At 39.9% G+C, this 22808-nt stretch overlaps 1 protein-coding gene across 6 annotated transcripts in view; it reads left to right on the top strand.

Annotated features, from left to right (window-relative positions):
- The first annotated feature begins 3457 nt into the window (after window positions 1-3457).
- LOC133620962 (uncharacterized) overlaps window positions 3458-22808 on the top strand; it is a 55862-nt gene continuing 36511 nt past the window's right edge. For 5 of the 6 annotated variants that reach the window (XM_061982672.1, XM_061982668.1, XM_061982673.2 and 2 more), the window contains exons 1-2: window positions 3458-3867; window positions 8128-8370. In XM_061982672.1, the coding sequence (XP_061838656.1) occupies window positions 3759-3867; window positions 8128-8370 (352 nt within the window). In that variant the 5' untranslated portion in view covers window positions 3458-3758. Of the gene's footprint in view, window positions 3868-8127; window positions 8371-22808 lie in introns of those variants that run through there. The other variant, XM_072915566.1, reaches the window with a different exon arrangement.

The raw sequence follows: 22808 nt of genomic DNA on the forward strand, positions 1-22808 counted from the left end.
TATTATGTACTGTGGTTGTAATAACACGCATGATGTGCTGTGTGTATCATGATCGAGTGTGACTCACTTGATGGACAGTTGTGTGTTTGGTCCAGCTGGCTGGGGAATATTTTCCCCCCAGTTTGTTTGGGTAATCACTCCATTTATGTCAAAATAGCATGGCTGCAAGTTCCACATTTATAGTCGTCACTTTCACCCCACTCTTCCGTCTGCCCCAACATCTCAAGCTTCCTTTGTGCTCGCTTCTATAGGCAGCAGTTCATCCTCCGTATATTCAGCTTAAAAAAGAAAGGGTTGTGAATCCTCATTTGTCCAAAAATAAATCTGCCATGATTACAACACACTGGTGTTGTCTCCGGAAGTAGGAACACATTTGTTGCTAGTACTGATTCAAATACAGTAAATATTGTACATATTGTAATAAAGGTGTCTGTTACTACATTATATATACTTGCAGTGTGTATATTGTACATATTACATTTTGTTATGAAGGTGTCTGTTACTACATTATATATACTTGCAGTGTGTATATAAAACATATTACATATTGTTATGAAGGTGTCTGTTACTACATTATATATACTTGCAGTGTGTATATAAAACATATTACATATTGTTATGAAGGTGCCGTGCTCTCCGAGAGGGGGGTCGTGGTGGTCCGGTTGCTGGTGGGGTGGGGACGGTCTTCCTGTCCGGTTGCGGGGAGTTTCTGGGCCCCCCGGGGCGGGGCGTCCCGCCTTTCTGCCCGTGTGTGGTCTGGTCTCTCGCTGGCTTGGGGGCTGGCTGTCCCCTGCTTCTCCTGCGTCTGTCTACGGCCTGCTGCCGGCCCTTCCGGGCGCCACGGTGGGCCCGTCTCTGGGGTTCCTGTCGCTGGCCGGCCTGGCTGTGTGGGGCCGGTAGTTCCTTGTTCCCTGGGCGTCGCACCTGCTGTTTTAGGTTGGGCTCTCTGGGTGGCTGTGCCCGTACTCTGGCTCCTGCACATACTGGGAGACAAATATATTGTACATACAAATATGCCTATGCTGTATACTCACATACAATACACACAATTATTCAAACATATATGCATACATACGCGCACACATAGGTACCTACGCTCCCACATACATACACAAATACAGTACATACCTACACATTCAAAGTTGATACATCCACGCGCACATTCACTGTACAAACATACATATACACGTACTGTACATATAAACTCACTGTAGAAACATGCATAAACACGTACTGTACATATACATTCACTGTACAAACATACATATACAAGCACATACTTTATGCATACATACAGTCACGCATATAATCACGTTTCATCAAACATATATTAACGTTGTTCCCCTAGGGTAAACTGGGTAACACACGGCATACTGACAAAGCTTAACCTATTGCTACTATAACAATCTACAAGGTTAATACAGTTCGCTTCTTTCTTCCCCTCCATTTATCTGCTTTCTTTTGTATTTCAAGTTATCATAACATACGTGTATTGTTGCATTATAAATAATTATATTGTTGATAAAAGAGGTAATTATTGTTATTAATGATCAATAGTGCTATTTTTATTGGTATCTGTTTTGCTCCATTTGTAGTGTAATGTTCATTGTCATTTCTGTGTTAATAAAATTTACTTTTTGTATCATATTTGCTATTCTGTTGTTGTTGTTGTCTCTCTGTCTTATTCCCCTCTTGTTCCCACAATTTCCCCCTCTGTCTTCCTTATTTCTCTTTCTATCCCCCCCCGCTACGGCCCGGCTGCACAAAACGATAATATAAATACATTTAATAAAGTCAAATACAAATAAGGCAACAAGAGTATCCCACACTTCTCTATTGTAAAGTAAATCTGTACAGCAATATGATTTGCTAGCGCGAGGATCTTCAAAGTGTGCTTAGACTAACTAATGTATCCGAATACAAACAATTATTAATGTAACAATACATAGTTTTCACGCCCGACTGATTTCCCATGATGCTCCGCGCGATCCGCCATTTTGAAAGGCAAGCGCACCGGTACAACATCAGCAAATTCATATATACGAACCCGTTCACAAACGTATGCATAATGGCCGAGAAACCAGCAAAAAAGAAGTATAAAGAAGGCTTGGACAACCAGACGTTGGAAAGATACAACCAGAAGACACAATGCATAGGCGTTGACCCGTACGAAGTGCCGAAACAAAGTTTCACGTATGACCACAAATGCCTCCCGGCCATAACGTACATAGACATTTTGAACTACCTCGTCAATTACTGGATACACCAGCAACATCTACTCTGAATGCCATCTGTGGGACCAACAAATCATTTTCAAATAAGGCAACTCAGTGGGGATGTGCCCACGAGGAAACAGCTTTAAAAGCTTACGAAACCAAAATGAATGCAGAACATGAAAACTTCAGTGTAGGCAAATGTGGACTTTTCATTAATCCAAAATACCCACATGTTGGTGCGAGTCCGGATGCCATCATGAGATGCGACTGTTGTGGAGATGGCATTGTCGAAATAAAATGCCCATACTGTGTTAAAGATAAAGAACTTAAAGATGTAGGAAATGAAGTGAATTTTCTATGTGATGGAAAACTTAAATATTTTGGAATGTTGAGATGGCTCCTCTTTCCTGTTGATGCTTGCCAACCACAAGCGTCGTCTCTCCTCGCTGATTTTCCTTGTCTGTTCTCCTTCGTTGTGTCTAATTTTAGGAATACTGAAAAATCCTCGCTGCACTGATCCATCCCGTCGATTTGTACATCCATTCACCCAACAGGAAATAACCATTATGCGCCTTTCACCAGTGTTTGCTCGAAGCTATTGTCAATAATCGTGAAGCGTGTCAACTAGGCCAGGTGTGTTTTGTTTGCCTCCCAAGATGGCGGATGACCCGGGATAACCCGGATGTGTGACGTCACGTAAACACCATGTATAGAAGCTACTGATAAGATATGCGTTCTCTAGGAACTATTGTTTGTGTTGCAACAGGGACATTATTCAGTGATGCACCGGCAAATGGAGTCGAGCTTGTTATGTATTGTTGTGAACGTGTCTGCCGAAGTTGAACAATAAATTACGGCCCAGTTTGGTCTAAATAATACATTCTGTAGTCCGTGTTGGATAGAGAACGTAATTAAGCAATTAACGATGTTTACTCTATCAAACATATGTGTGTACATGTACGTAACGATTAGGAACACTACTATAATGGCCACAGTGACGTCTACTCCATCAAACGCCATCTTGTCGCCTTTTGATTAGATCTCGCGAGAGAAACAACCAACCATCTCTTCTTCTTCTTCTTCTTCTTCTTTTTCATCTTACTGGCAGTAAAGGTTCATAGCGCCACCCACTGTACTGTAGTGTGTAGTGGGGGCCATATGGCATAAAGCGGAAATCCCGCTAAGAACCTGTGGAGGTCAGCAATGCACCTAACATGCTCTACTAGTCTGCTGGAAAAGAAAGAAGAAAAACGAGGAAAAGGCAAAATGGCGTTTGACGCAGAATGGCTAAACCTGGAATTATAGTCCTGTATTTGTAATTAGTGCATACATGTACACATATATACCGACTAAAAGATTAAGCATTGTTAGTAATTGTTTGTATTTGGATACATTAGTCTGAGCGTACGATGGCACGTCTCGTGCTAGCTTAGTTTGCTAGTTAACTTAGCTTGTTAGCCGCTAACAAAGAGACGTGGAAGTTATCAACACATCGCTAAGCAGAGATCAAGTGTGAGTGTAAAGTGTTGTGATTGTGTGAAAATGTGCGAAAGAACGATAGCAGAGTACGAGGAGGAACTGTGTCCAACAAAAGAAGAGAATGAGGTGGACGCTGTTTTCAAGAAGCATCAAGTTGTTACACACAGAACAGGTTTGTTTACTTCTTACTCGCACATGTTTACTATTTACATATTAACAGCATTCTTGAATACATTGTTTTAGGAAGGAATGTATTCTCATCTCCCAGTGTTTAACCCCTCAGTAAGTAAAGTCTTAGGTCAACAACACCCAGGATAGCTCAATGGTTAACACTACTGCCTCTCACGCAGTACTACTGGGTTCAAATCCATAACATGAAATATCTTGTTTTTTGTTTTGCCTCGATCATAGTTCATTGATTACATGTGTATATGAGCGAAAACCAAACCTTAATGAGACCCAGGATAGCTCAATGGTCAACACTGTGGGTTCCTAATACAGGGGTGCTGCGTTCTAACCCCATACATAGAATCAGTAATTTGGCTGTATGGCGTCAAAACGACATACATTGTGGGGTGTGTATTCTCCCCCACACAGAGTAATGTTATGTGCTAGTTGTTTGAGTAACATATAGTTGAAAAATTAAGTCAACACTAAAAATAATAATAATAAAAAATAAATGGTCAAATAGTCAATGATGACACCTCAGGGGTTACCTGTGAGTGTGTGTGTGTGAGAATGAATGAGTGTGTGCGAGTGAGTGTAATTCCTGACGTGGGTGGGAATAGGAGTATAAAGTTAATAATAAAGAGCGTTGACCAATTGACCTCTCCTGGGTACAATATAAAAAAAAAAAGGTTGATTGTAATTGGATAAAAAAAAGAAGTTTATTAAATAATTATTTTAACATTACATGGGAGAAGTGACACAGTCACAATATGTGTCACCTTAAAGCGTCCAGCCAGTTTTGTAAATGACATATCAACCCAACCAGGATTCGAACCCAGCACCCTTCAACCTGAGTCAACAGTCCTTACCACTGGGCTATCCTGGGTCTTGTGGAGAGGATTTTTTTTTTCATACACAAATGTAATCGAGGACTCCTGGCTCAGTAAAGTATGATGAGGTAGAACAAAATGCTGTCAACTAGAGTGGGGTTCAAACCCAGTACCTCTCATTCAGAGTCAGCAGTCTTAACCACTGAGCTGTCCTTGGTCTTGTCAAGAGTAGATTTCTTTCCATACACACGTGTTATCTATGCAGTGTGTCCCCCACAAAATTTGTCTCTCCAGGGGGAAGGGCCGTCGCCCGGGACAGGCGGACGGACGGGGAAGGTGCTGGGTGGGTGTAAGGAACAGTGTAATTTGGCCTGTCGCCACCATCACGTCTCCATCTCATCGCTGCCTGGGGGGGCAATAAACTACAGACTGTGGTGAAGTAGGCCGGCTTCGTCACGTGAAGAAGCCTAACATTTTTGGTTGTGTTTTCCGCTCCGTATGCTGAATGGCAATATACAATATATATCTCGATATTTTTTCCGTAAAGTAAAAACAAAACACAAAACAGTCCTAGTTGCCTGAGATACTAAGTATGTCATTATTTTTACTTAGTAAATATTGACTTACTAAGACAAAATAATGACTATGTCAAATTAATGACTTCTGTAAATAAGCGTTTGGAAAAAAAGAGTTAAAAGTGGGGCCACATGCTGACATATGCTCAACTCATCATGCTTAATTTATTACAGCATTTGGGAAGCCTGTAGTTGATTTTTATTATGTAAATGTTGTATTTGTATCAACATGTGATAGCAGGTACTCTGCCTTTCAAAACTATAGGCTGCTACATTACTAATGATTAATGTAGCATCAAGGGTTGGAATTGGGGGTTAAATCACCAAAAATGATTCCCGGGTGCGGCCACCGCTGCTGCTCACTACTCCCCTCACCTCCCAGGGGGTGATCAAGGGTGATGGGTCAAATGCAGAGAATGATTTCACCACACCTTGTGTGTGTGTGACAATCATTGTTACTTTAACTTTTAACTATAACTGAAAAAATAGTACAATAGCAATGAGAGACTATTCATCCCTGAAGACTATGGAGTTAATGTAGGCTTTATGATGCAGTTACATTATTATATCAACTATCAGAGACAGAAACTCTCCATTTAACATAATGTCCTTTTTTGCTGCTTCAACACAGAAAAAGGTAAAGTGAAATAACTTAGTTGTTAACTGTAGGTCAATAATGCTTGTCTTTCTCTAAGACAGACAGGGCTTTGCTGTCCATAACACACACGCACACACCGCAAAATGAGCTAACGTTACGCTAAAAGCTAATTAGCCTTTACCTAAAGGACTGCGAGCGAGCTGAGCTGCCGCTTATATTTCTAGAACGTCAACGGGCTCATAGTGATGTTACTAGTAGTTGACTGGGAGGGGTTTATTATAATTTGGGGAGAGTCCGCTGCATTATGCTCACCTGCTAAACACCTTTCTGCTAACCCGCACCGTCTCTCCTCTCTGCCTGCCTCTGCCGTGAGCACTGACTCCATGCGCTCTGAATACTCTCAGCTGATTGGCTGTTACCGCTCTGAATACGCACTGCTGATTGGCTGTTACATGCGCTCTGAATACGCACTGCTGATTGGCTGTTACATGCGCTCTTAATACGCACTGCTGTTTGGCTGTTACCGCTCTGCGTGTAACCAATCAGATGGTTCTGTGGGTGGGACAATGCTGGGTGCTGCAGAGACGTACTGACAGAGGCAGAGGCAGTACGAAGCATAGCAGCTTGTTAAGACTTTAGTTCATCACCAAATGATAATATAAATACATTTAATAGTCAATTACAAATAAGGCAACAAGAGAAGTATCCTACATTTCTCTTTTGTAAAGTAAATCTGAACAGCCAATAGGGGCATCTACATCAACTATATGATATTCCTGAGAAGCTGGACAGGACAAAACAAACAAAAAAAAAACTTTAGTTTAGGCGGTGGCTCTTTTTTGTTAAGGCGGCCGCCTTAACAACAAAGCGCTGCGGGAAACCCTGATTTACATCACACTCTGTACACCAAGGCAGAAACAGCGGCAGTTTTAGTGATTGGGACAAAAGGAAGTATTTTCCTGGTTTTTATTGTTTTTTTAGCTACACTTTTTAACACAACCCACAAAAGAACACACATAATCTCATAGTGTTAACAGTAGGGGTGTAACGATACGTGTATTTGTATTGAACCGTTTCACTACGGGGGTTTCAGTTCGGTTCGGAGGTGTACCGAACAAGTTTCCACACGAACATATTAAGTAGCCGCCTCCGCTTCCTTCTGCCTCTGTTTTCTGTCAGTACTCTACACAGCACCCAGCATTTTCCCACCCACACAACCATCTGATTGGTTACAAACAAAGCGGTAACAGCCAATCAGCAGTGCGTATTCAGAGCGGTAACAGCCAATCAGCAGTGCATATTCAGAGCACATGTAGTCAGTGCTTAGCGTTTAGCAGGTAAGCATCAGGCAGTGGACTCTCCCCAAATTATAATAAATACCTGCCAGTCAACTACTAGGAACATCACTATGAGCCCGTTGACCTTCTAGAAATATAAAAGGCAGCTCGGCTCGCTCGCAGTCCTAGCTTGAGGTGAAGGCTAATTCCCCTTTAGCGTAACGTTAGCTCATTTTGCGGTGTGTGTGTGTGTGTGTGTGTGTGTGTGTGTGTTACGGACAGCAAAGCCCTGTCTGTCTGTTATTTCACTTTACCTTTTTCTGTGTTGATTGAGCTGTGTTGAAGCAGCAAAAAAGGACATTGTGTTAAATGAAGAGTTTCTGTCTCTGATAGTTGATATAATAATGTAACTGCATCATAAAGCCGACATGAACTCCATGGTGTTCAGGGATGAATAGTCTCTCCTATTGCTATTGTACCATTTTTTCAGCTATAGTTACATTAATCATTAGTAATGCAGCAGCCTAATTTTGAATTGCAGGGTCCCTGCTATCACATGTTGATAAAAATATAATATTTACATAATAAATCAACTACAGGCTTCCCAAATGCTGTAATAAATTAAGTATGATGAGTTGACTTGAAACTGTTTAATGTTGCACTTTTTATATGTAGAAGAAAAGTTTTGTCTTTTTATTTAATCTGAGCAACAACTTGAGGCAGTTTAATGTTGATTAACGTGGGCAGAATTATTATAGTGTTCCCAATGTTAAAAGGATAAAGCCATTGTTTACAAATTTGGTAAATAAATAACCAACAAAATGTATATTTTGTTGTTTTCTTACTGTACCGAAAATGAACCGAACCGTGACCTCTAAACCGAGGTACGTACCGAACCGAAATTTTTGTGTACAGTTACACCCCTAGTTAACAGTGTCAATCAAAAACTTTTTATATTCTCTAATAATCTTATTTACCCAACAGACGTCCAGCAGCCCCCCCACATTAAAGAGGAAGATCTACATCCCCTTTTTTTAAAAGAGGAGGATGCAGAGCCATCCCACATTAAAGAGGAAGAGAAGGAAGTGTGGATCACTCAGGAGGAAGAGTGTCTCCTTGGGCAGGAGGGGGCTGATCTCACCAAGTTCCCACTGACTGTTGTCTCTGTGAAGACTGAAGACCATGAAGACAAACCACCTGAGTCCTCACAGCTTCATCACAGTCCAAGTAAGAACAACATCCACATATCAGTTTATTCTCAGGGCATTCAATCCATCACAATTGGACTGTTTAGTTTGTCTTAGAAGACATTTGGCCTCTCATCTAAGTAGGCTTCATCACTTCGTTCTCACAGAATTAAAGTCTTAAATCTAATCATTTCAATTTAAGACCTTGGAATGTCTTAAGTTCTATCACAATCTTGTAAAAAATCTTAAGTACGTCCTTGAAATGGCCCAACAATTATAATAACAATATTTTTATTTTAAATAAATACATCAACTAATTATCTGTATAGCCCGGTCAGAATTTCTGGAGCAGGACGAGTGTGATGTGCTGTGTATGTTACAGCAGAGTTTAGCTAGCAGCGCATCTTAGGAAAGCCCACAGCAAAGCAGTTATTTGTGTAAGATGGCACGTGCAAGTTCAACCATTTGTGGCTGTAGAACAAATCATTTAATGCGTGGTTGAAGCCAGTGAACAGAAACGTAGAACATTTTTTCACCAGCAAGGAAGATCCCGCATCATGTTTTTTTTTTAGTTTATTTACGCTTCTGCACGGTCTCCATCAACACAAATGGAAGCAAGACGCGTAAGTTAACTTCATGATTTGTCATTTCCATCCATCCATTTCTACCGCTTATCCTGTTCGGAGCCTATCTCAGCTGCATTCGGGCGTTTCCTAAGGACTAAAAACATAAGATAATGTTGCACCTTTCTTATGACACAGAGCAAAAAGTCTTGCTGGTCAAAGTTGTCCCATCAGGTGGAGGTTCGACAGAGATCATATCCAAAACAGCTGAATGTCATTCGCGCCGGCGGGAGTGTCGCAAAGACCATTTTGATGTATCTTTTTTTTAATTAATGTTGAGTGAAAATAGCAGCATGGATAGGCTCCAGCGCCCCCCGCGACCCCGAAGGGAATAAGCGGTAGAAAATGGATGGATGGATGGTTTACATTCAAACATACAATAAATCCTCTTATAGTGTGTTTAAAGCCAGCAAGGCAGTGTTGTTGAGTTTTGGAAATGACAGCGCACAACCGTGACGTCATCACAGGTCTCCGTTTGTGCCGCGTACACACATACGCTAAGCGCAGAGTTTTGGAACTCAACACTTTGGCCAGCATTTGTAAAAGTCTGCGTTTTTAAAGACAAAAATATGCGTCTGCGTGTGTACAAGAGGCCTAATCGCAAAGATAAGTATGCGTTTATTAAGTATCCGTATTCGTGTGGACATGGTCTTAGAAGTGTGTTTGCACTGTGGAGGAAAATTAATCGCTCGCGAGGATGCTACATTAAGTTGAGGGTGCATTCGTTAGCTTGTCCCTAAATTTGCGGAAACAGCTACAATGTGTCATCAACATGCATTATTACGATATCACAAGTTAATTAATTAATAACTAATTTATATCATTTGTATCGTGTATGAACCGTGCAACCTTAATGAGATCAGGGTTTCCCCAGCTTGCCAATACACTTGTGGCGGTGGAGGCGTGGCTCGGGGCGTGGTCAATATGACGCTACCATACAATTTGCTTAACAGTCGAAGATGTATATATTTTCTTAGAAAAAGGTTAAAAAATGTACCGTATTTACCGGACCATAGGGCGCACCGGATTGTAAGGCGCACTGCCGATGAGCGGGTCTAGTCAGGTTTTTTTTCATACCAAAGGGGCACCGGATTATAAAACGCATTAAAGGGGTCACATTATTATTTTTTTTTTCTAAATTGAAAACACTTCCTTGTGGTCTACATAACATGCAATGGTGGTGCTTTGGTCAAAATGTTGCATAGATTATGTTTTACAGACCATCCTTACATCGCTTTCTGACAGTGGATTCAGGATCCGCCGTTTTGTGGGCGGTCTTATTTACCGGTACATGGCTCACCTTCGACAGCATCTTCTCCCCGTCATCTTTGTTGTAGCGGTGTAGCGTGCAAGGACGGGAGTTGTAGAAGTGTCAAAAAATGGAGCTAACTGTTTTAATGACATTCATACTTAACTTAAATCAACAACGGAGCAGCATCTTCTCATCCGTGGCTCACGAGTGCAAAAACACCGGTAATGTGTCCCGTGAAAAAACGTCCGACCGTAACTCTCTAATAACTCAAGTTCCATGGTTGAATTATGTAAACCCACACTATACAGGTTGTTTTTAGCGCTTCCATAGCGAGATATAAGTTAGAACTTCACGCTACTTTATATTAAAAAGAAATGGCGAGAGCAGAGGGTGAATGTCCTATCACGAGAAGATAGTGGAAAAAGAAGAAGCTTATCGACTACGGAATCGGTACGGACTACAGTGGCGGACGTGCGTAAATTGTCATAACTTATGCAGATCTCAAATACACATCAGCAGGTACCAGAATGTAAGAAAAGTTGTTTTTTCATAGTATTGTGAAACAAAACACCAGATTTGTCTGCTAATGGTTGCCATTTTGCGGTCCTTATACACACACCATAGTAATACTTGTATTTCTGACTACGGTAGCCGTAATGGGCCGACAATCCATCAAGCGGTGCGGCTTCAAAGTCATACTAAAACATTTCGACAGATTTGTGAGTGCCGTCTGTAATGTTCTTTATTTTCAATGGAACATTTAAAGTTTTGGTGTTGTTTACTGGTGTCATATTGCAGTCTATACGTATCTCTTGTGTGTGACTACCATCTACTGGTCACACTTATCATTACAACACGTACCAAATAAAATTGCTTCGAGGTCAGTAAGCACAACCAGAATTATTCCGTACATTAGGCGCACCGGGTTATAAGGCAGACTGTCGATTTTTGAGAAAATGAAAGGATTTTAAGTGCACCTTATAGTCCGAAAAATACGATACATAAATATAAAAACATCCAAAAACAAATGTGTTATTAGTAATGAGCACTAACATATTTTTGCTGATATCGATTTGCTCTTTCTTTAAATTGTTATTGTACAACGTAACACAGGCCGTATACCAGCGGCGGCTGCTGGTATTTTGAGTTGCGGAAGCTAATTTTCAGCTATAGTCTAAAGATGAGTACATTGTCCCAATTATACCTATAAAAGGTTTTCATTCATCCAGGTCGTTGTCATCTCAGGGCGGTCAATAGTTCGCAACTGGACTGCTTGGTTTGTCTTGGAAGACTTTTTCTGTTTATTTAATCAATGTATTTGTAGATTTTACTTTGTTTTTTGTTGTTTTTTTCTTTTTTTGGGGGGGTATGGATGGGATATAAACAAAAATATTTTGACATTTAGGACAGACAATAGATATATGATTTATGTGAATATGATGTAATGGATTGGAAGGTCTGATGCTGGATGTCAATAAAAAAAAAAAGAAAAAGAAAAAAAAGGAAGACGTTTCGCCGCGGCTTCATCAGTTTGTGCTCATAAACCCGGATTAGTCAGATCTAGTTCTGAGGATGAGCCGCGAAACGTCTTCCAAGACAAACCAAATTGTCCAATTATAGATGAAATATATAAAGATGCTGGATTTTACAAAGAAAATTTCAATTAAAAGATTATACAATTCTCCATATCAACAGGAACAACTGAATTAATATTAAAAAAAATGTTTAGCAGTGTTTCATATTTCAAGATCGATTGGCTCATTTTGAGTGCAGGAAGAAGAAACCGTATCCAAAGTGCAAAAGCAACCATCTCAAATTGTCATTTGTTCTAGCTTGTATCAAGCTGTTGAATAATGTAAAAAATTGTGCAATAGAGCAATGAACACAAACTTTTCTGGCACTTTATATTGAACCGTATGTCCCTGTTGCCATTTATCATTCTATATTACCTGTTTTAGCACTGCTTTGTTATTGTTTGTTTTAATGTGATGATATTGTATGCCTTACGAAGCAATAATGTAGCACAATGCAATGCAAAAGTTTACTTATTTACCATACCGCACATCCAACACAAGTCCTCCTGGTATTTGTCTGTTTTTGTCCCAGTTCTCCACAGGCAAATGGTAAATCCACAAAAAACTTAAAAAAAGGAAAACAATCCACATAGTGGCTCTGCTGCAAAACGATCTGGCTAACAGGTGGTCCAGTGGGCGTCTGATGCCGTTTATATTCCCATATTCAGTTCATTGAATAATAATACCATTATTATTTGATGTGCCTGAAACAGTTTGTTTTTATTCATAAATAAATGACATAAGTCTATATAATCTTATTCTCAGCTAAGCACAAGCTAATTGTGACTGGCAATACAAAAGATCAATATCAGCATTGGTATGACCAATACTGCCCCAGTAACTACAAAACCCAAAACCAGTGAAGTTGTCACGTTGTGTAAATCGTAAATAAAAACAGAATACAATGATTTGCAAACCAATATTCAATTGAATAGACTGCAAAAACAAGATATTTAACATTCGAACTGGAAAACGTTGTTATTTTTTGCAAATATTAGCTCATTTGGAATTTGATGCCTGCAACATGTTTCAAAAAAGCTGGCACAAGTGGCAAAAAAGACTGAGAAAGTTGAGGAATGCTCATCAAACACTCATTTGGAACATCCCACAGGGGAACAGGCTTATTGGGAATAGGTGGGTGCCATGATTGGGTATAAAAGCAGCTTCCATGAAATGCTATGTCATTCATAAACAAGGATGGGGAGAGGGTCCCCACTTTGTGAACAAATGCGTGAGCAAATTGTAAAACGGTTTAAGAATAACATTTCTCAACCAGCTATTGCAAGGAATTTAGGGATTTCACCATCAACGCTCCGTAATATCATCAAAAGTTTCAGAGAATCTGGAGAAATCACTGCACGTAAGCGATGATATTACGGACCTTGGATCCCTCAGGCGGTACTGCATCAAAAAGCAACATCAGTGTGTAAAGAATATCACCACATGGGCTCAGGAACCCTTCAGAAAACCACTGTCAATAACTACAGTTGGTCGCCACATCTGTAAGTGTAAGTTAAAACTCTACTATGCAAAGCGAAAGCCATTTATCAACAACACCCAGAAACGCCGCTAGCTTCGCTGGGCCCGAGCTCATCTAAGATGGACTGATGCAAAGTGTAAAAGTGAAACTGTGGACGTCGAGGAAGAAGAAGAGAACCATCCAGATTGTTATAGGCGCAAAGTTCAAAAGCCAAGGCATGGGTAACTTATAGGGCTGCGAATCTTTGGGTGTCCCACAATTCGATTCAATATCGATTCTTGGGGTCACGATTCGATTCAAAATCGATTTTTTTTTCGATTCAACGCGATTCTCGATTCAAAAACAATATTTTCCCGATTCAAAACAATTCTCTATTCATTCAATACATAGGATTTCAGCAGGATCTACCCCAGTCTGCTGACATGCAAGCAGAGTAGTAGATTTTTGTAAAAAGCTTTTATAATTGTAAAGGACAATGTTTTATCAACTGATTGCAATAATGTCAATTTGTTTTAACTATTAAATGAACCAAAAATATGACTTATTTTATCTTTGTGAAAATATTGGACACAGTGTGTTGTCAAGCTTATGAGATGCGATGCAAGTGTAAGCCACTGTGACACTATTGTCCTTTTTTTATAAATGTCTAATGATAATGTCAATGAGGGATTTTTAATCACTGCTATGTTGAAATTGTAACTAATATTGATACTGTTGTTGATAATATTAATTTTTGTTTCACTACTTTTGGTTTGTTCTGTCGTGTTTGTGTCTCCTCTCAATTGCTCTGTTTATTGCAGTTCTGAGTGTTGCTGGGTCGGGTTTGGTTTTGGAATTGGATTGCATTGTTATGGTATTGCTGTGTATTGTTTTGTTGGATTGATTAATTAAAAAAATATATATAAAAAAAAAAAGAAGAAGAAAAAAGAGAATCGATTCTGAATCGCACAACGTGAGAATCGCGATTCGAATTCGAATCGATTTTTTCCCACACCCCTAATATATATATATATATATATATATATATATATATATATATATATATATATATATATATATATATATATATATAATTAGGGGTGTGGGAAAAAATCGATATATATATATATATATATATATATATATATATATATATATATATATATATATATATATATATATATATATATATATACTGTATATATATTAGGGCTGTCAAATGATTGTGTATTTTACCAAGCAAAGACTCCCTGATTAGCTTTCGATACAAGCCGGATACAAGTTTTTACAAGACCCAGGATGGCACAGTGGGTAAGACTGTTGACTTGGAATGACGTGTGCTGGGTTCAATTCCAGGTAGGTTGGTATCATTTTGTTTCACCTTAAGTCTCCGATTAGTTTTTTATATGAGCCGTAAAGGATGATTTACCAATGCCAGGATGGCCTAGTGGTTAAGACTCTTGATTAAGATTAAACAGTCCTGGGTTCAATACCAGATGGTTTGGCAGGATTTTATTCCACTATTTTATAGTGTAGTTCAGTGTTTCCCACAGGACAGGCATCTATTTGTGGTGGTGTGGTCGGGGGGCGGCAGCGCCGATGACCAAGAAGAACGCGGAGTTGGAATATAATTACAACATTTTATGTACATATTTATATACACATTTGAACAATTAGTGATTCACTGAAATATATTTATTAATTGTGGTTCTTACAAAAAATATATCTTATAAAATATAAAAGCTAAAATGTCTCTTAAAGCTCTGCCCCTTTAATTAGTGAATACTAAATAATTTAACTTTAGCCTACTACTACAACCATATTATTTACCAGCAACATGAAGTGAAACAGAGGCAGAGGTGTCCTGCCACAGTCAGTCAACCTCCTCCTCCTCCTCCTCCTGCTGAACAGGTCGCACCTGTGGTCCGGACTGTAGGCCTACCTCCTCTCCAAGTCCAGCCCTTTTCGGCCGTTGAAAATATTTTTCTATACTCATCTGTGTGAAGGAGTGAACATCCAACATTAGAATGTATTACTAACGAGCAGAAGCGCTCTATGTACAGTGCCGTCTAACCAGCAGCTCAACACATGCAGGGTTCAACGTTAAGGTTTTTTTCTACTTGCCCGACTTCTCAAATCTACTTGCCCCAATATTTTTACTTGTCCTGCCTAGGTTTTTTTCTGGCTGTGTAGTGCTCATGGCTTATATCTTACTAGAATCCTTCCCGTTGACTATTTACAACACTACACAGTATTTATTATTATTATTATTATCTATAATTACATTTAAATAGCATTGCATACATGTAAAATTAAATGCTATTTCACATTATTTGACCAGTAGCAGTTACACCCATCTGAACAGGTCAGCCACCTGTTTAAAGCCCAATCACAGTTGAAATCTTGAAATGAAGGGCCTTTAATAAAACATTAACCTGGACAACATTTTAACAGCTGGTTGGCTCAGATTTTATTCTTTTCATTGCATTCACATGCTGCAGTGGACAGTGGACAATTTAGCTTCAGTCCATGTGTGTTTATTGACAACAGGGTTATAACCTGGACACGTTAGCTCGTCGGTATGAAAATAGGTGACCGAGTCAAACAGCGGCGGTGTTAATGAAGCAGCGTCAGGCGAAACCGTCAGTGAAACGCTCGGTGAAATCGCGGATTAACATTAAATATATGACGAGCCGCGAGCGATGCAGCTATAACCTATCTACCTATAACACCTGTAAAAATGAAGCAATGCTACCACGCTAGCAAGCGTTAGCTAGCCGGCTATGAGCCACCAAGCTGCTAACTATCGCCAAAAGGCACCATTTAAGTTTTTTCCCCATGGCATCCTGGATCAAGGCTTTCAGCAGCTTTTGGACATTTGAGGTAGAAACGTAGGAAGCGCCATCATTATGAAAAGTAGTCGGCGAGTATTTTGGTCCCGTCCGTCCGTCCCTCTTCTTCTTCTTCTTCTGGCCCACCAGGTGAATTAAGTGCTATTGGCGGAGTTACAATGCATACCGCCACCTACTGCACCGGAGGTGTAACTACAAGCAACATTCACAGACAGTCCCATTGCTTTTATGAGCGGTCGAGCGAGTCAAAAGCCGAAAAATCCATTTGTGGCGGACATAATTCTTTCGTGGCGGGCCGCCACAAATAAATGAATGTGTGGGAAACACTGGTAGTTTACCCAGCAACAAGTCCCTGATTACCTTTCTATATGAGCGTGAAAAACATATTCACAAGACCCAGGATGGCCCAGTGGTTAAGATTCTTGACATGCAATAAACAGTCCTGAGTTTGATACCAGTCGGGTTGACAGTATTTTGGTCCACCTCTTGTGTATTTTACCCAGCAAAGAGTCCCTGATTAGCTTTCTATACAAGCCGGATACGGGTCTTCAAAAGACCCAGGATAGCATAGTGGGTAAGACTGTTGACTTGAAATGAAGGGTGCTGGGTTCATTCCCAGGTAAGTTGGTAGTATTTTGTCCCACCTTAAGTCTCTGATTAGCTTTTTATATGAGCCGGAAAAAAATTCTTACCAGTGCCAGGATGGCCCAGTGGTTAAGACTCTTGATTAGGATTAAACAGTCCTGGGTTCAATACCAGTCAGGTTGACAGTATTTTATTCCACTGGTTTATAGTGTAGTTTACCCAGCAACAAGTCTCTGATTAGCTTTCTATACACGCCGGATACAAGGTTTCTCAAACCCAGGATAGCACAGTGGGTAAGACTGTTGACTTGGAATAAAGGGTGCTGGTTTCAAATCCAGTAACTTGACTTGCAGCTTCTGAAGCTTTGATTGGAGGTGTCAGAGTATATATTTCACCTCCATGTAATGAAAACATAATAATAATTTTTTTATTTAGTTATTTTTTTAACTGTTCCAATTAACTCTTTTTTTTTCAATCGTACCCAGGAGAGCTCATTGGTCAACGCTCTCTATTATTAAGTTTTACTCTTATTCCCCCCACCTCAGTAATTACACTCACACGCTCACTCGCACACACACACACACACACACACACATACACACAGGTAACCCCTGAGGTGTATTCATTGACTATTTGACAATTATTATTATCTTTAGCATTGACTTAATTTTTTTATTCTATGTTATTGAAGCAACGAGCACATAACATTACTCAATTTATGTCGTTTTGACGACATTCAGCCAAATTAATGATTACTTGTCTGGGGTTTGAACCAAGTACCCCTGTATTGGGAGCCCACAGTGTTGACCATTGAGATATCCTGGGTCCCATCAAAAACTGATTTTCGCTCATATACAAATGCAATCAGTGGACTATGATAGAGGTGAAACAAAAAATACATTTTCCTAGTCATGGATTTGAACCTCATACAACTGACTGAGAGGCAGCACACTTAACCACCATGCTATCCAGGGTCTGGTTATGACTTGATTTTTGTCCATATACAAATGCAATCAGTGAACTATTCTGGAGGTAAAACAAAGCAACTAAACTTTCAAAGTAAGAGATTTGAACCCAGCACTACTGACTGAGATGCATCAGTCTTAACCGCTATGCTATCATGGGTCTTGCTGAGTTTTGATTCTAGGGAGCCCACAGTGTTGACTATTAAACTATCCAGAATCTTGTTGATTCATGATTTTTGTTTGTATACAAATGCAATCAGTGATTTATGATAGAGGTAAAACAAATTCCTCAACTTTAAAAGTCAAGGATTTTAACTCAGTACTACGGACTCAGAGGCAGCAGTCTTAACCACTGTTCTATCCTGGGTTTTCTTCACAGATGTAGTGGTGAACTAGAAAACTAGTAACCTACGATTGAGGTGATACAAAAACAAAGATACAACTATTTTTCGCCGTGAGAAGAGGTGACATCTCTGCAGCAAACATCTGCTGAGCGCGTCATTCTCGATGTGGGTGGTGCTTCACTTCAGTGTTCAGGTTTGCAGTTAAGTTGCAGTGATAACATAACATTTATCATAGATTGTTACTGTGACTGATTTAGTAAGTAAGATAACATAAAAGTTCAACAGAAATGAAAAACAGTCAGCAGGATGTCGAAAGGAGACTTTTTTTATATTGCAAACAGTTGATCCAACATTAAAACTTGTCATGACACTTTCTCAAACCAATCGCACACTTCATAATAGAAGCGCTAGGCTTTACATCTAGTTAAACTACATTTAGGGTTTCTCCTTAATGTACGGCTTCCTGTTAGCCACCAAACCTAACACAATAATGTAATGTAATGTATTGTTGCGTTCCGGCTGGCTGAAATAAACTGTAAATTATTTTATAATATGTTCTGGTCGAGTTGTCAAAGAGTCCCTGATTAGCCTTCTATACAAGCCGGATACAGAATTTCACATGACCCAGGATAGCACAGTGGGTAAGACTGTTGACTTGGAATGAAGGATGCTGTGTTCAATCCCAGATAGGTTGGTAGCATTTTGTTTCACCTTAAGTCTCTGATTAGCTTTTTATATGAGCCGTAAAGAATTACTTAACAGTGCCAGCATGGCCCAGTGGTTAAGGCTCTTGATTAAGATTAAACAGTCCTGGGTTCAATACCAAACGGTTTGACAGTATTTTATTCCACTATTTTATAGTGTAGTTTACCTAGCAACAAGTCCCTGATTACCTTTCTATATGAGCGAGAAAAACATTTTCACAAAACCCAGGATGGCCCAGTGGTTAAGATTGTTGACATGCAATAAACAGTCCTGAGTTCGATACCAGTCGGGTTGACAGTATTTTGGTCCACCTCTTGTGTATTTTACCCAGCAAAGAGTCCCTGATTAGCTTTCTATACAAGCCGGATATAGGGTTTCATAAGACCCAGGATAGCACAGTGGGTAAGACTGTTGGCTTGAAATGAAGGGTGCTAGGTTCAATCCCAGGTAAGTTGGTAGCGTTTTGTTTCACCTTAAGTCTCTGATTAGTTAATTGTTCCAATTAACTTTTTTTTTTTAAATCGTACCCAGGAGAGCTCATTGGTCAACGCTCTCTATTATTAAGTTTTACTCGTATTCCCCCCACCTCAGGAATTACACTCACACTCGCACATACTCATCCACACACACACACACACACACACACACACACACACACACACACACTCACACACTCTCTCTCACACACACACACAGGTAACCCCTGTTGATACATGATTTTTGTTTATTTACAAATGCAATCGGTGATATATGATAGAGGTAAAACAAATTCCTCAACTTTAAAAGTCAAGGATTTGAACTCAGTACTATGGACTCAGAGGCCGCAGTTTTAACCACTGTTCTATCCTGGGTTTTCTTCACTGATGTAATGGTGAACTGGAAAACTAGTAACCTACGATTGAGGTGATACAAAAACAAAGATACAACTATTTTTCGCCGTGAGAAGAGGTGACATCCCTGCAGCAAACATCTGCTGAGCGCGCCATTTTCGATGTGGGTGGTGCTTCACTTCAGTGTTCAGGTTTGCAGTTAAGTTGCAGTGATAACATAACATTTACCGTATAGTAGATTGTTACTGTGACTGGGCTTCACGGTGGAAGAGGGGTTAGTGCATCTGCCTCACAATACGAAGGTCCTGAGTAGTCTTGGGTTCAATCCCGGGCTCGGGATCTTTCTGTGTGGAGTTTGCATGTTCTCCCCGTGACTGCGTGGGTTCCCTCCGGGTACTCCGGCTTCCTCCCACCTCCAAAGACATGCACATGGGGATAAGTTGATTGGCAACACTAAATTGGCCCTAGTGTGTGGATGTGAGTGTGGATGTTGTCTGTCTATCTGTGTTGGCCCTGCGATGAGGTGGCGACTTGTCCAGGGTGTACGCCGCCTTCCGCCCGATTGTAGCTGAGATAGGCTCCAGCGCCCCCCGCGACCCCAAAAAGGGAATAAGCGGTAGAAAATGGATGGATGGATGTTACTGCGACTGATTTAGCAAGTAAGATGACATAAAAGTTCAACAGAAATGAAAAACAGTCGGCAGTATGTCGAAAGGAGACTTTTTTTTTTATTGCAAACAGTTGATCCAACATTAAAACTTGTCATAACACTTTCTCAAACCAATCGCACACTTCATAATAGAAGCGCTAGGCTTTACATCTAGTTAAACTACATTTAGGGTTTCTCCTTAATGTACGGCTTCCTATTAGCCACCAAACCTAACAAAATAATGTAATATAATGTATTGTAGCGTTCCGGCTGGCTGAAATAAACTGTAAATTATTTTATAATATATTCTGGTCGAGTTGTCAAAGAGTCCCTGATTAGCCTTCTATACAAGCCGGATACAGGTTTTCACATGACCCAGGATAGCACAGTGGGTAAGACTGTTGACTTGGAATGAAGGGTGCTGCGTTCAATCCCAGGTAGGTTGGTAGCGTTTTGTTTCACCTTAAGTCTCTGATTAGCTTTTTATATGAGCTGTAAAGAATGCTTTACCAGTGCCAAGATGGCCCAGTGGTTAAGGCTCTTGACAATCCTGGGTTCAATACCAGACGGTTTGACAGTATTATATTCCACTAATTTATAGTGTAGTTTACCCAGCAACAAGTCCCTGATTACCTTTCTATATGAGCGAGAAAAAAATCGTCACAAGACCCAGGATGGCCCAGTGGTTAAGATTGTTGACATGCAATAAACAGTCCTGAGTTTGATACCAGTCGGGGTGACAGTATTTTGGTCCACCTCTTGTGTATTTTACCCAGCAAAGAGTCCCTGATTAGCTTTCTATACAAGCCGGATACAGAATTTCGAAAGACCCAGGATAGCACAGTGGGTAAGACTGTTGGCTTGAAATGAAGGGTGCGGCGTTCAATCCCAGATAAGTTGGTAGTATTTTCTTCCACCTTAAGTCAGAGACCTTAAGTCTCTGATTAGCTTTTTATATGAGCCGTAAAGAATGATTTACCAGTGCCAGAATGGCCCAGTGGTCAAGGCTCTTGATTAAGATTAAACAGTCCTGGGTTCAATACCAGATGGTTTGACAGTATTTTATTCCACTATTTTATAGTGTAGTTTACCCAGCAACAAGTCCCTGATTACCTTTCTATATGAGCGAGAAAAACATTTTCACAAAACCCAGGATGGCCCAGTGGTTAAGATTGTTGACATGCAATAAACAGTCCTGAGTTCGATACCAGTCGGGTTGACAGTATTTTGGTCCACCTCTTGTGTAGTTTACCCAGCGACAAGTCTCTGATTAGCTTTCTATACAAGCCGGATACAAGATTTCTTAAGACCCAGGATAGCACAGTGGGTAAAACTGTTGACTTGGAATAAAGGGTGCTGGGTTCAAATCCAGTAAGTTGACTTGCAACTTCTGAAGCTTTGATTGGAGGTGTCAGAGGATATATTTCACCTCCATGTAATGAAAACAAAATAATAATTTATTGAATTATTTTTTTAACTGTTCCAATTAACTTTTTTTTTTTAAATTGTACCCAGGAGAGCTCATTGGTCAACGCTCTCTATTATTAAGTTTTACTCTTATTCCCCCCACCTCAGGAATTACACTCACACGCTCACTCGCACATACTCATCCACACACACACACACTCACACACTCTCTCTCACACACACACACAGGTAACCCCTGAGGTGTATTCATTGACTATTTGACAATTATTATTATCTTTAGCATTGACTTAATTTTTTAACTCTATGCTATTCAAGCAATGAGCACATAATATTACTCAATTTATGTCGTTTTGACGACATTCAGCCAAATTAATGATTACTTGTCTGGGGTTTGAACCAAGTACCCCTGTATTGGGAGCCCACAGTGTTGACCATTGAGCTATCCTGGATCCCATCATACCGGTAATCTAATTTTCGCTCATATACAAATGCAATCAGTTGACTATGATAGAGGTGAAACAAAAAATACATTTTCCTAGTCAATGATTTGAACCTCATACGACTGACTGAGAGGTAGCAGTCTTAACCATCATGCTATGCAGGGTCTTGTTATGACTTCATTTTTGTCCATATACAAATGCAATTAGTGAACTATTCTGGAGGTAAAACAAAGCAACTGAACTTTCAATGTAAGAGATTTGAACCCACCACTACTGACTGAGATGCAGCAGTCTTAACCACTATGCTATCAGGGGCTTGCTGAGTTGTGATTCTGGGGAGCCCACAGTGTTGACTATTAAACTATCCAGAATCTTGCTGATCCATGATTTTTGTTTATTTACAAATGCAATCAGTGATATATGATAGAGGTAAAACAAATTCCTCAACTTTAAAAGTCAAGGATTTGAACTCAGTACTACGGACTCACTGGGTTTTCTTCACTGATGTAATGGTGAACTAGTAAACTAGTAACCTATGATTGAGGTGATACAAAAACAAAGATACAACTATTTTTCGCCGTGAGAAGAGGTGACATCTCTGCAGCAAACATCTGCTGAGTGCGTCATTCTCGATGTGGGTGGTGCTTCACTTCAGTGTTCAGGTTTGCAGTTAAGTTGCAGTGATAACATAACATTTATAGTAGATTGTTACTGTGACTGATTTAGTAAGTAAGATGACATAAAAGTTCAACAGAAATGAAAGACAGTCGGC

Source organism: Nerophis lumbriciformis, linkage group LG21 (genome assembly GCF_033978685.3).
Source record: "Nerophis lumbriciformis linkage group LG21, RoL_Nlum_v2.1, whole genome shotgun sequence".
NCBI classification, from domain to species: domain Eukaryota; kingdom Metazoa; phylum Chordata; class Actinopteri; order Syngnathiformes; family Syngnathidae; genus Nerophis; species Nerophis lumbriciformis.